General features: G+C 43.9%; 1 protein-coding gene across 5 annotated transcripts in view; it reads left to right on the top strand.

The window, feature by feature from the left end:
• Positions 1-2,440: 2,440 nt before the first annotated feature.
• LOC308324742 (ubiquitin carboxyl-terminal hydrolase 22) overlaps positions 2,441-15,442 on the top strand; it is a gene marked incomplete at its 3' end in the record, with an annotated part of 42,883 nt that continues 29,881 nt past the window's right edge. For 3 of the 5 annotated variants that reach the window (XM_080776989.1, XM_080776988.1, XM_080776990.1), the window contains exon 1: positions 2,441-2,880. In XM_080776989.1, coding sequence (XP_080633115.1) covers positions 2,761-2,880 — 120 coding nt within the window. In that variant the 5' untranslated portion in view covers positions 2,441-2,760. Of the gene's footprint in view, positions 2,881-3,947; positions 3,981-15,442 lie in introns of all 5 variants that reach the window. The other 2 variants (XM_080776987.1, XM_080776986.1) reach the window with 1 other exon arrangement.

Raw genomic sequence — 15,442 nt, 5'->3', positions numbered from 1 at the left:
ACCCGACATTTGTAGCCCATGTCCCGGATACGTCTGAATGTGGTAGTTTCAGAATCCAAGCTGCTTGAGGTCCAGTGTGACATATCCACAGTCAGTCATGAAATGTCCAGGGCAGCTGTTGGTAAACTCTGCTTTCTTAAATCCAAGGTCACCGCAACAGTCTACCAGAATGTTTTAGAGGACTCCATGATTCCTTCTGCTGAGGATCTGTATGGAGATTGCAGATTTATGCAGATTTCATCTTCCAGTATAGGACCTGGCCCCTGCCCATACCGCCAGAAGCACCACAACCTGGTTTGATGCCCATGCCATCACAGTTCTTGATTGGCCAGCCAACTCTGATTGATTGATTGAAATATGTATTAACAGTTTGCAGAATTACAGTACATTTCAAGCCCAAACTCAATACAAAGACTGTTCACTGTGAGTGGACGACCCAATAAAGCATTACACTTGTTTACAAGAGGGTCCACCTTGTTCAATTCATCAAAACATTTAGAGACCTACAAATAGACACTTCTATATAGCCAAAGAACAGAACAGGAATTAATCATAAAGGAGGTAAAAAGGGAAAAGAAACATATACAGTGAGGGGAAAAAGGGGTGGGTGGTGGGGGGGATTCAGATTTTACGGGGGCCAGTTTTGAATTGCAGCCGTCCGTAGGTGCCCTTTGAGAGCGGTTTTGAAGGAGTCAAGGGATTCGCATGTCTTAATGACTGTTGGTAGGGCGTTCCACATTTTGGTGGCACAGGAGCGAAAATAATTTAGTCCCTTGTTTGTGCCGAATCTGGGTTGCAAATGGTTCGTTGCACTCCCTCTGGTGTTGTGGGTGTTGACATTAGGAAGTATTTAGACAGGTAGGCCTACATGGGCATCTTGCTGGTGTGTCGATTCTTGTGGACCAGACCCATTGCAAGATGCTGTACTGTGTTGTCGACCCTAAGCCATTCCTGCCTGTCAAAGTGGGCAGGGGTGAGGTGGGTTTGGGGGGTGAGGCCAAGTGGGAGCCTGACCAGTTTGTTTTGGGAAGTCTGGAGCCTTGTTTTAAGGGCCTTTGAGGTGCTGTGGTACCAGGAGGTGCATGCATAGTCAAATAATCCTTGTACGAGGGCTAAACCCTAAACCCCATTGGGAATCTTATCTATGGGGTATTGTCAAGATGAAAATGAGGGGCACCAGACCCAAAAACAAAGAAGAGCTCAGAGCAAGCATCAAGGAAACCTAATTTCTTAATGTGGCATTCAGATTAAAACATGCATGCTCTGCAAAAACTGAGGAGTAAATGGTGATTTCTTCACAGTATTATAATTTTTTGAAATTTTGTTTTAGTGGGTTTTATGAGCTGGAAGCCAACATTTTGTAAACAAATACATACTTAAAATTCTTTACGTTGTGTGCACTGAATCTATAATGTATGAAAGTTAAACTTTTTGAATGGAATTACCGGTATGTAAATAAACCAACTTTTCCATGATATTCTAATTTTGTGGAAATTGGGTGCTGTAATGTAACTTGACATCTACATGTCACTTGACATTTCAGATACGGGGAACGCAGCAAATCAGGATTCAGGCTGGAACCCAGGCTGCTGCAAATGTAATGTAGTAACTGTAGTGCACATGCAAAATAGATCCACTAGATGTCAGACTTTGACTGCTGATAACATATTGCATTTGCTTAATACAGGTTTCTACACCTTAACATTAACAATTATATTTACGTTTCAGTAAAAACACACACACGCGCGCGCGCACACACACACACACACACACACACACACACACACACACACACACACACACACACAGGTATGGTATCGGTATGGTAGAACTTTTGAACACTAGTAGACCACATCATCTGATTCTTGATTCATAGAGACAATTAATGCCGATGCACAGTATTTCTCTGCGACGACGCCCATTCAAGAAAAGGCTCGTCTGATAATAGCCGATCTACAAGCTCACAGCGCGTCGCAAAACGCTGTGAGCTTGTATATTCGGCTCTTTGTCACCAATCGTACAACCAAGTTGGTTTATTTAAAAATCACATTCTTGCTGCAGAGAGGAGGGGCTCAGCTTGATCGGTTTTGAATCCCAGGGGGAGGTGTTGTTTATTATGTGTTGTGTATTTATATGTGTATTTTTCCCCCACACATTATAATTTGTATTCATATTTTTTAATTATTACATTTTTATATTAACAGAAACAAATCTATTACAATATTACAAAATAACAGCGAAAAAAATAAGCAAAATGCAAAACTAACGAAGAAGATGCAGGATGTACCGAGTGCCATAACACGCGCACCCCACTGATACCCATGTCTTGACGTCGTCTTTTTAGTCTCGCCCAATCAACGTGTCCGGTAGGCGGGCCTTTGTGGAGCCCGTGGTTTGCTTGTTAGCAGGCTAGCAGCTACAAAAAGAAAGCTAAAGCTAACCGTGAGAGAGTGGAAGTGGAGCTAAAGGAAAAGGCAACTGTCAAAACAGTAACGGAGATAAAACTACAGCGTGCAATTAGCCGAGGCTCCTCGTAGCCAGCTCGTTAAACAATTAACTAGTTGCCTAATTAATAAAGAAGCGTGTTTGTCAGATGCCCGAAGCGTATCTTGGATATTGTCTCGGCTGTCCCAGTTCCAAACGGAAACCATTTCTGGACAGAGAGTTGGTGGTGCTAGCTAGGCTAGCAACTAGCTAACACAGACAGTTCTACCGGGAGACTTTTCATTGTCCACATCCAAACTGAATGTTGCGTCTGTCATGAGTCCGGCCGGGTGTTCCCATGTGAACGGCTATAAAGTGGATAATTGGAAACAAAATCTACGGGTCATTTACCAATGCTTTGTTTGGAGTGGTACTGCTGAGACCAGGAGACGAAAGGTAAAGAAAAACAAACAAAAAACAAACACACAGACAGACAGGAACTGTTATGAATAATGTTACACAAAACCGGATTGTTGTTGCACAAACATGACGACACCCCACGTGAAGGACGTACACACAACCACTGAACCAACTCTCACACACCCTGTTTGGGCTGATAACTGTGTTGTAGGACTTGCTGGTAGAGATTTGCCGGTATAGCTAGTCAGCCTGGCTGACGTGTGTGTGTCAGCCTCATCAGTAGTTGGTCATTTGCTAAAATAGCTAAGACAACGAGCTGTCTTCTGCTTGCTAACTTTGGCTGAGCTCAATGCACCAGTTATTCGTGTAGGAAGGAAAAGCCAGTCTACTGCTTCTATGCCCATGAGTCATGACTGTTAGCTGGGTGCCCAATCTGGGCTTGTAAATTCTGACCACATCAAGCTAACGTTACCCTAATTGTACCCATTGTGTCCCAGCCCTATAGTAGCACACTGCCTCTGGGCACACACATCGTTTAGAGGCCACGTTAATGTCGGTGCTTCCCCGGCATCTTCCTTCCCAAGTTGGGATGCTGGGGCGTCAGCCCTGCCTTGACCCTTCCTTGGTTTCCAGTTCTTGATGCTCTAATCTAATCCCACACTCTCCCTCCTCCGCCTCATTATGTAATGTTATCAGATATCTACACCGAGCTGTCTTGTCACCCCCTTAGGGTGATGCTGCAGTCTTTATTCCAAGACAAATTAAGTGTCTGTGTGCTTTGTTTTATCAGCTTCATCCACCCTTGGTCACATTTTCTACCCTGACTCTCTGAACTATAACATCTTGAGTATTAACTCTAATGTCCAAATGTTTACATTTGTATCGTTTCAACTCGAGGGTTAAAAATAATTTAACACAGAGGAGGTCACAAAGATTGCTAATTCAGAAATATCTGACAGATTTGTAAATCACATTCACAATGTGAGCTTTGTTTGCACAGGCATTTTTGTAGGGGGTTTTTTATCAGCTGACTGAGCTTTGATTGGCAATCCCAGCCAGCACATCTTACATGTGTGTCATACATTTTTATTTTGATGGGATAGGTGCATCAGAATGACGCAGCACGGACGCTACTGGTGAGTTGATAACTTTCCATCCTTGCACTGATAAGTACTGTAGAGTGGATAAGTATACCAAATAGCCGCTTGCTTTCTCTCCCTCTTGCTCTTCCACTTTGTGTTCCTCAGCTCCATTGCCTTAATTAGTTTTGAGTACTAGATATTTCATTTTTAGTGGAACTAACGGGTCCTGTTCTCGTCTCTGATGTGTTTGACTGTTACAGCCGGCAAAATGGATGCGACTGAGGAGCTATTGTGAACAGTCTAGAACTGTAGTGTGTACTTGACCACTAAATGGGTTCATGAAAGAAAATAACTCGGGCAGGATGGTCAATGACATTATTTATTTTGTACTGTATTTTGGTGACAAGGCTTCACATTTAACCGAATGTGTGCCCTCTTCCTCTGTACAATAACGATTAACATTGCTTTTTGCCCCATTGTCTGAGTCCTCTTTCTAAAGTAATTAATGCGCTCATCCTTTGAAGCCTGCTGTGTGCACAATGGGAACATCTCTCCCAGAGGTAACCAACTGGGCAAGCCTACAGCAGCTCGGCAAACCCAGGAGCATGCAGAGAATGGCTCAGAAAATCCACCAATACCACATGCAAAGGATCACTTTGCCCACCCCTTCCCATATAAAAGCCCTCTGTTTATTCTAGCCAGGTAGATTGAAGACAGAAAACTGAAATGGACCAAATATGCAACCCCAGCTTTTATGCATTAAAATTCCTGTAATAGATTATGTTGCACCACCATATCATATGTAGTTTTCACTATTGAGGGCCTGTTAGCTATTTTAATTTCAACATGGCAACATGCTAAGGTATTTTGTCTCTCACTGCTGAGCTTGGCCAGTTGAATCAGGGACATACTTCCTTTCTGTCTTTGTAGTACTGTGTGGCTAGTGAGAGGAATTCGGGTTCATTGTCCCTAGTCTCTTCTGGACTGTGGTCTGTTTGAAAGACTCACTGTTTCAGCACTGTTTCTGCCCCAACCAAACACTGCTGTCTTGTTTGTCGTCTTGATTCGTGGAACTTTGTAGCCATCTGTTATGCAAACAGGACAAAGCAATAGAGGTAGGCAAATTCATCAGCATGTGACAAAGGTTTGAAGGTCTCTTTCATTGTAACTGAATAAGGGTGATCGTTGTCTTGGCTCAAGGTCAAATCATCCACCTGGTCCTATTATCCTATCCCTGTCCCCACAACTTTTAGTTATTTTATTTTCTGCAGTGGTGTCGGGGAAACTCCCTTTAACATATGGATGGTTTTCAGTCCCATCCTGGGGACTCTGTCCCATCCCAGCCCAGACCTTTCCTACCTGATATCACACAAAATTACCTGATATCACACAAAATTGGCAGCTTTGCTCTGTGGTGGGAAATATTGCTTGGTGTTGGCATTGCCTTGGGGGGCAATTTGCGCACTTTAGTGCTTCTCTGTGGTGTATCTCGTGGCTCAAGTTCGCTTGAGATGGCGCCTTGTTAATTGTTTTTCATTTGCTTCTTTCTTTCGTTTTAGTGATTTTAGCAATTTTCTCCAGGTGGGTGGGGGCATTCGAACATGGGGCTAAGTCTGTATTTTTTTACAACATTTTATAGCCATTCATTTTTCTATTTACTATAGTCCTACTCACAAAATGACATCTGGCCACAAAATATCACAGGATCTACTGAATGTGAAGGGGGTAATATAGGGGGCTGCCATACTTTGTTGTAGGCTCAATATGTCAGATGTTGCTAGGGTGAGCCCCTAGCAACTGGAGCACTTCCAAAAATGGAAAATAGCGAGGCATTAAACGCTATTAAACGCCTTGAGACGAATATACTTGTCTAGAGCACCTTGTGTTTTTAATTAATTGGACGGTCTGTCCTTAGCATCAAATGTGTCAATGAAAGGAACATGGCAGTGATATGGTACCCAGTTAAACAATAGTGTGAATTAAACTTGTAAATTCCATTGTTCGGATGTGAGATCAATATTATGTGGCAAAAATAGCCTACGTCTTAAATACCGGTAGTATGTCTTTGATGTGAAATTATGTCAAACACGTTCTCATGTTATAAGGGTACATTCCATATGTCCGATAATGTTTAATGTGTTTGACAACATAATTTCATTAAGTTTTCCTTTAAGACTGAGAGAAATTAACAGTCGGTTTCATTAGTTCAGTGACGTTTCTCTGCTGCCTCCTGCAGTGCTGTCCATGCCTCACCTAACCTTATGGCATGCTGCATGAACACCAAGCCCCCAGGCTTCCTAACTAACATAATCCCCAAGCCTTGTTGCTTTTAAGAAGAGAGCAGAGCATCCCAGCATTTCAATGCACCCATGCATGAGAAAATCTTTTGCGTTTTGGGCCCAGCTATCCTTGCTGCCATTGTATTGCTCTAGTGTAATAGCATGTATTTAATAGTGGCCCGACCTAGTTATTTTAATTACCAAGTATGACATTATTTAAAATACTTTGTCTGTTTTCGTTCATAATTATGATGGATCATATTGCAAGGGCTGGCACACTGACATAGATTTAAATCAGTGTAAAATGTAATTGTTTCCTGCACTGACTGTCACTCCACAAAAATAGAACTGTGATTAGCTGACAACGCACAATACAGCAAAAGTTTGAACGAAGATGGTTAGAAGTGACTAATGAGCCACATTCAAAAGGTGCATTTGTTTGTTGTACCCATTTTTATTTTTATCCTGAACAGCTGTCCTGCACCTGTTGAGGTTTGTGGCTGGCTGTTCTACTCTGGGTGCCTACAGTGTCAGTGTGCAACTCACTGATGGAGAGAAACAGTATGATATGAATGACTTGAATTGGGTTATTCATACTTAGAAAACATATTTGCATTAAGAGCTGACCCGATGCACATAAGTTCAACACACAGGAAGTTGCCATTCAATTTGTACACGACAACTAAAATCTTAACGTTAATCTAAATCATCCCGTCTAATTATAAAAAAAATATCCTGTGTTAGACAGCCCTCTGCTGTCCAGTCACTAGTCGCGTTAGATTTATTCTTACCTCCTGTTGTCGATCGCATCGAGAGTGGTTTGGCTACATCTAGCTGCTACAGCCACATCCTTTAGAGTGGTTTGGCTACATCTAGCTGCTACAGCCACATCCTTTAGAGTGGTTTGGCTACATCTAGCTGCTACAGCCACATCCGGAACAACATCCGGTCCGTCGGTAAAAGTGCTCCGTTGCTATAAATTGACTGGGCGCTATAATTTAATTGATTAAATAATCTTCTATAGTTCTACTGTGTAACCTGTGTTCCCTGCTATTTAATCCAATATTCTACGCTGCCTAGATTGTCTTATTACCTTTGGAGCATACGCCAAAGTATTTGCAGCTTTCATCCGATTTGTTGTTTAAGAGAAAAACATGCCGCCATTACAATGCAAAACGGCAGCAGCCTCCACAGCATGTTGTAGTCCAAACAAACTTGCACTTGCATTGAGCTCATTTTCCCAGAGGCCCTAGCAGCCCAGAGCATGGCTTGATTTCCGGTTTCATCATCATAATGTGACGGCCTCGTCACCAGGTCTGCGACAAATCCGCTCTTTTTATCCCTATAGTGTGTCACTGTGTGATTAGTTTTAGACAGGTTTTGCCTTGGTTGTATAGGATAGAGTAGAGAAACGGGGAACTGAAGTCGGATATCGGCAGAAGGCCATGTATGTACTATGTACTAGCACAGTTCTCCAGAATGGATTGAACCTGGGTGTAATTATGTGGTCGATTCCGCTCACCTAACGGCATGCCCCAGCCTTTGAGACACTTCGAGAAATGTTTTTCCATGATGTGGACATTTTGTTAATGCCACTGGCACTAAGATGATATTATACAGTGAGTGTCTGTGCCCTCACTATAAACTAGGATGTTAAATTATGTTATAGCTCAAAAGCTTTAAATTATATTGATGTTTCTTTCTGAAGATTCGCCATGACAGGGACATATTGCTTGAATAAATACTGCACAAGGCTGTTCATTGCCATTGTTGGCAGCATTTATGATTGCATGACATTATGACATAAAGGTCAAGCTGATCATGGCAGAGGCAGATCACTGAATGTTTGTCATTTAGGCCTATTTTTGACATCGTAGTAGTTTTAACAGCATCAAATAGAGAACACTAGCTAGCAGACACTGAGAAAATTTGAGCCATTTAGAGAAATACTTATTTCTGGCTGCATGTTAGGCATGTTAGGCTATCTCTTTCATTCTTTGCCTCACTTTCTTCCCTCTTTCACCATTTCCTGTTTGCTTTCGCTCTATCCTCAACAACCTCCCTGCAAGGTGTCATCCTTGCTGCCTCCAGCAAAAATCAATTCCCAGTCGATGTGCAGGAGCATCAAAAATAATAAATCTGTCACCTGCTCTGTATGCGTTGTCCAAAATCCCAGGTGGGGAAACAAATGGTGGAATAAATACCAGATTTGTATGAGTTTGTAGTCATGACAACACAGGCCAGTATGGCTTAGCATATCTCCTATCCCTAGGTTATTTAGCGGCACTGTAGCTGAATGGTGATTTTTCTTTTTTTCTTTAGTTTTCTTGAGACTGGCTTGCTGGTCTGATTTGAGATTTCATAATATTCTCTGCATGAGCTTGTATCGATTTGTCTCTGAGAAATACTTGATGTTGCTAGTTGGCGCCATTACTGTTCTTCGTTGCTATCCCAGTTGCTATTTGTTGGAGGTACGGTCCCAGAATGCCCTGTGGACACTGGACAGAACAATTAAAGCAAATTGAGCAGTGCATAAAAGATGGCCTATTAAGTGAGATGGTGAGGAAAAACAAATAGAGGATACTGTTCTGTCCTTGGCTGTGCTAATGAGTGTGAAATGGTAGGCTAATGACTCTAATACGATGCCGCCTGCTTCTTTTCCTGCCTCTCCGTCTCATTATGTCTCAGTGAGGTGTGCCTGGTGTGAAGGGCTGGCAGTTAACGGAGGGATGTTGATTGGCCATACCTCTCGCTCGTAGACAGAGGGGGTTCGAGATGGATGTGACTGTACTCTTATTGCAAATTTGCAGATACTCTTGTGTAAAATTAATCACAAGAGGAGGAAGCAAAGTTCTGAACTACTTCCCTCTTCTAACGTCACCCATGGTACAACTCTCACTTGTGTGTGTGTGTGTGTGTGTGTGCACGCGTGTGTGTCCTCTTGACTGACACATATATGAGTTGGAGTGTGCCTTCTTGTCTGAACTGTTTCCTGATGTTTTCTTTCTTAATTGAGGTTCATGTTGCATGAGATTGGTCAGTGCCACTTAAGCAGAGTGCACAGCAGACCTTGCCAGTGCAGAGTTGCGTGGATGGTTGGAAGGCTGCCCCGGTTTTCCGCGGTTCAGTTCATTCCTCTACGCTCTTCATCCAACCCCAGTTCCATTCATAATTTATAGCTTATGAATGGTTAAGGAGGCGCAGAGATGGAGTGAATAGTCACAGTGCTCCTGGTTATTTACTTTGTGTTCTCCGGTCTCCCCTTCCATTTTTGTCTTTTAAGAACTCTCCTTGTGCCTTTTTTAGTATCCTCCTGAGGAGCTGCCAGTGTGCCAACTGCTACCAAAACACTGACACCTTCAAGGAGTGTGCCTGGCAGTTAACCCATAGCCATTATACTACAATGAGTGGAAATTGGATGAGATGAGAAGGGATGGGCGTGTGGTGGCGCGATGTTTTACAACCAAGGCTTCTTTGAAGAAGTCACTGTCACTTTGATTAAAGATGAATGGGTTGTGATTGAAGAGAGGCGACTGAATGGACTCTTTTTTTGTTTCTAGTTTAAGGAGAACAGGAAGATGGGCAATAAGAGCAAGAGAGACAATGTCTTCGTAGACTGCTGTTAACTTAAGTATGTGGGAGGAGGTGGATATAATATGCATTTACCGTCAAGCATAACGGTTGTTTGCTTCCCTCCCATCACATGGCTTAATATTCATATGCCTCTCCCTCCTGTTCTCCTACAACCACTGGCCCCATCATCGAGTCGACACACATGCACGCGCCCAGACACACCTCATCCCGGAGAGGGAGAGCACCTGATCTCTGTGCAGTGAGCAGATCTCTCTGTCAGATCCTTCTCCATCACATCACTCCACAGGCCTGCTCCCCCGACTCATCAGCATACGTTTGAAGATTCCTCCATCTATCCAGCCTCCTCACACAGGCCACACTCCTCCTCTAGGGCTGCCACGACTTGATTGTCACACAAATCATTGCGGTTAACAATTCTAATTGTGTTTTTTGACATTGAACATACCAGGAACATAAAAAAATTACATTTGTTTGCCCTTGTAATCAAAGATTGCAAAAGGCAGATAAAATATAACTATACAAAGAAATGTAAATGTATGTAAATTAAGTTATGACATCCACAATTTAGCAGTGATCTCTTGCATGCCTTGTCTTGAATATAAATGAAATGCATAACCCATTACTTATGAAAAAACAAATGTGACCCTCTTTCCAATTTATGCACAGAAGGCAGAGTGTGATTCACACTCTATTATAATATCATAGCAGTTTTATAGTCATTCAAATAGCATTGTAAGCTCCCATGTGATACACAGGCACATGTCTAATCCTCCCATTCTCCCATCTTCCCACTACCACCCCTGGCCCCCTCCTCCCTTCCCTCATCCCGGCACTGCCTCCGTGCACACCACTCAGTGGGCTGGGTGATGTCAGGCGTTGGCTTCTGGCCCGCAGCCAGCCCTCCTTCCCCCACCCACTCCTGCCGTGCTCGTTCTCACTCATTCTCCGGCGCTGTCTGATGTGGCTCTCAGGCTATCTGTCAGCGTGACTCAGCCCCCAGTGATTCAGGCTAAAGAAATGGGAACGGGTCCACAGGAAAATCCTCAGTGTTAATTAACTCGACAGAACTGCACCCAAATGGTCCATTTGGACCCATTAGGGTCCATTTGGTTAAATTTAACCAAGGGTCCATTTGTCAGTTACACTGAGGATTTTTTGTGTGCAATCTCCTTGTCCCATTGTAATGTCAGGCCTGCCATGTCATTGTCACCCTGTGAGCTCCCTCTCACAATGATAGTGACCTCAGCCTCTCATAAACCAAACATCTCCGTTCCATAGTCAACTCTGTAGCATTGTTTGTGCGTGTGCTTGTTTGGAATTCCCAGGCCTCATATCTCTCCTAACTTTAATGACACAGAATGGTGGTGAAATGCACTTGACATTCCCTCTGATTTAGCTGCTGGCCGGCGTAGAGGATGCGATCCGCCATGGTGTCCTGTCCTTTTCAGGTCGGCGAAGACAAAAGGAGACTAGGCATTTTTAAGGAAAAGTGCTGTTTGGCACAGGCCCAGGGCTTTGTCCAACAGCCATGCTGTGTAGAGGTCTTCTATTACTGTGGACCGGCACTAGTCAAGGAGATAAGAAATTGGCACAAATTGAACCCCCACATGGTAACTGTCATTTCTCTACCGTTCCGGACGCGGGGCGGCTCGCCGGAACCGGGCCGGCACCCTGGGTCCGTTCCTGTGGGTCTGGACCTCCCCCCCGGGAACCCCCACATGGAATTGCACCACTCACTTCACAAGGGTGTGATTTCCCCCCCCCCTTTTTGTCTAGGTGTTGAGCTTGTAGATTGGCAAATTTTGGCGAAGAGATTTGGTGTTGAAGGAGAAGGAGAAAGCTCTGGGGTCAACGAGGCCGGGCAACAGATGATTTAAAATTCTGGAAATTCACATAAATGTAGAAAACCGTATTTATCTATAAAAATCTGTTTTCTGAATGTTGGAAAATCTAAATCAGCCCTGACCGTATTCACATTCAGTATAGTGATGTCACCCATCAAGGAAGTCCACCCTGGTAAAATTAGCTTGGCATGGCTTTCCCTTTCTTGTTTTGTATGAAGAAGGGATTGTGGGAAGATGGTCCAGATAATGTTCGTTCAGATGTTTATATTTAGTTTAGGATAAGCTTATCCTAACTGGTCAGTGGTCAAATTCACGCCCTGACTTGCATCGAATCACCCCCCCCCCCCCCCCCCGGCCCCTCCCCAACCACAATCTCTCAAGCCATCTCTCCAGTATTGCCTGTTCAAATGTGAGTACTTTAAATGTGCCTGTCCTTAAGGCCCTGGGCAGACGTCACCGCTGCATGGCATGCTAGTCACAGCTGCAGCCAGCCAATCGGACTGTTCCCCAGTCCAGCCCTCCTTTAGTTCTACCATCTGGCTAATGAGATGTCAATCACTCTCCAGGGGCGAACAGGGCCCAAAACCAAGCGGCAATCAATCACTTATAGTGTGGACACTCAATTACTCCCCATTGTTCAAATCCAAGGCTTAAGCGGCAATCTTGCTAGCTTTTTCTCTACCCCTGTGAAAAAGGTGAAGATCATTGCTTTTTTCACCCAGGTTGGGAGAATTAATTAGGCCTAGCTCTAGTGCTACAGGCCCCTTGCTGCACTAATGGCCCATCTAGAATCTACCAATAGTTGGCGCTTATAGATTTTCCTGTGGCTAATTTGCTTTGGTTTTGGGCTCTGTCTGTGGACTCTGAGTGTCATGGGGATATAAAACAAGTGGCCTGCGTGTGATCTGATAGGCCAGGAGATTTGGGCCCAGGGGGATGGGATGGGGCCTATAGTCCTGTCGGTAGTCCTGGTCTTCTGTGTGTGCGTGCATCTGTGTGTGTTTTCATTCACCGGAGAGGCTGTGGTTGAGGGCATCTGGTAGCTGTGAGACTTGAAAAGTGATCATGCAGCCTTTTGTTGTGCTGAAGTGGGACTGTTAACCATCTGCGTGTACACAGTACACACACAATAAATGATATGCTGCCCGCTCTGCCTGATCAGCCCCCTCTCCCTACTTGTTTGTTGTCGGGGTTTATGCTTGTTTTTGTTTTGCTGCATTTTCCTCCTCCCAGTCCTTGTGAATGTGGCGTGCTGCTCTTTAATTCCGCCCACTGGTGAATTGGATAAATGTAGGTTTGGTGGTGTTGAGTGACATGCGTGCCTGCTAGAACAATGATACCAAGGATTCAACAGTGATGTCATAAGTGTGCTTAGCAAGTCTGCTTCAGATTCATGCGTCTTCTGAATGCAAAACCGCACCATTGTCATAATAGCAGTGGCAGCAAACATTGTTTACTTTGATCACAGCTTTGGCCATATATTGTTAATTATGGCGGTATTGTGTAATACTGTGCATGCTTGTTGTAGCAGGTAGCAAGTCCTTTGGCAAAGCTTTGCATGAGTTGCGGTCATATTGAATACAATAGTAGAAAACCTGCTGTGTTTTATTTAAAATGAAGTCAAGTCACCATGGTGTATGTGTGGAAATGAAAGAGACCACCAATTATGACTTTCAAATTCAACCTTAAGCAATTATCAGCTATTTGTCACTGGTATCTCCTGACTCTGACATGTACTATGCTTACTTGTCTCGATGTCTTGTCTTGATATGTCTGTTTTTGAGTTCATAGTTATATTACCACTTTTAACAGCCTGCTCAGGGACTACAGATGGAAATTAGCCTTAATTCTGGCTCATTTACATGTGAAAGTGAAAAGTCGATCAATCAGTAAATAAATCAAATTAAAATAAAGAGAAAGGAAAGAAACTCCATCAGCCACACTTGTGATGCTGGAGGTAGCTGGAATATACTGCAGCTGTGTGCTTTTTCTTTGCTTTGCACTATTCGTTTTGGTCATTTTGCTCTCACCGAGTATGAGCAAATTGGCCACAAGGTATTTATGGTGAATTAAGAATTTTGTCTTAATTCTCCATATTCAGTAATCAAATTGAAGCCCTTTTGCTCTTCTTTTGCGCTCTACTACTCTACTGCCATGGTCCTCTGATCTGTAGCCCAACGTCTCTCTAATGACTGTTTTTTCCTCAGATTTTCCTCTCTCCTAAGGAGCATCACGCACCCCATTTGATCACAGCATCAAAGCGACCTCTCTGAGCATCTATGTATATCCACCCTATGCACATTCTATTCTCTTTTATCTCCATTCCTGGAGTGTGTGTGTGGGCGCCGTGGGGAGTGTGTGTCGCTAGATCCCACCGGCTGAGGCACACGCTCCAGTGCAGCCCATGGGGTCATCGTAGCACTCTGCCGTGACAGTATGGGGTCACGTTTATACGCGCTCCACACCCCCGCACCCCCTCCTTTCCCCACACATCACTGGGACAAGGTCGGAATATGAAGACCGTATATGTACACTGTACACTACATGTCATGCGTTTGTCTGCTGTATGAGATCTGTATCGATGGTGTTGATGGAGGAAGGAGATCTGAAGAGCCCAGAAAGAAAACCGTATCGTATTTAGGGTGTCTTGTCAGCGCTTGCTCAGACAGTGAGACTATGGATGATGATGATCGGGCAAGCATCAGGGAGCAAGGGAGGAATGTAGAGGAGATGAGACGAGTGTGTATATAAATGAATATATAAATCTTGTATTTAATCGTAATCTAAGCAAAAGTTTGAAATAATTGTGCTATTGTTTTGAAGTCTTATCGCCCAGTCCTACATGTGATTGTACAGGCAAGTATGCTGGTCATAAATGAAGAATGAGGATTGTGGGGCTTGTCTGTTCATGCATGTCTGACTGCTAGAGATGGCATTTGGGCATTTATTTGAAAATGTGTACACACTTGCGGTTGACAGCACCTAGATGTGCTTGGTTCTGAGATCTGCTGGCAGTCACTTTGAAAAAGAGACTGAGTGAGTGAGCGTGTGGCACTGCCAAAGCAGCGCAGTACTGTGCGAGTTAGAATTCTGCATAATATTTAAATTGATATTTATTGGTTTATTTTTTGTTAACCGCCCCATCCATACTAGATGATGCCAGTGTCGACAAAGTGCGTGTGTGTGCACAGCATACACTACATGTGAGGCTCGGATCTCACCCAGCTGTGACTACATTGCAGTATTGATATTTTTACTTGAGTAAAGAAATGGAGTCTCCGCATTAACTCTGCTTTCAGTTTACGGTCGGTCCTTTGCAGCAGCTGGACTGCACAGTGCACACGGTGAAGGTAGTCCTCTGTCCACATCACCATCACCACCACCACCACAGACTCTACTCAGTCATGCCCAGACACATCACCAATCAGCCGCCTGTTTCCAATGCCATCAATCACTTTTAATCGGAGCATCGAATGGTCTCGGACTCTCTGTAGCCGTCTGCTGAGTGCTGACCTACCAAGATCTCGATAGGCTGTGTGGTTGATCACGGCTACTGTTTTGACTGCGATATTGCTCGTAGTCAACTGACTACGTGGCCAGTTAAGACTGATATGCGGTTAGGGCCGGTTAAAACTGATATGAGGTTGGGGTTGACTTGCGTGTCTGGTTAAAACTGATTTGAGGTTAGGGGACTTGCGTGGCCCTGTTAAGACTGAGGATAGGATTAGAGTTCAGGTTAGATTTAGTGTTGGGGTTAGTAATGTCGGACAACACGCGTGTTCTCTGTCAACTGTAGCCA

This window comes from Protomyctophum bolini (genome assembly GCF_963924005.1).
Source record: "Protomyctophum bolini genome assembly, chromosome: 11".
NCBI lineage: Eukaryota > Metazoa > Chordata > Actinopteri > Myctophiformes > Myctophidae > Protomyctophum > Protomyctophum bolini.
The sequence above is the reverse complement of the archived record's forward strand: the minus strand, read 5'-3'. Positions and strand labels throughout refer to the sequence as shown.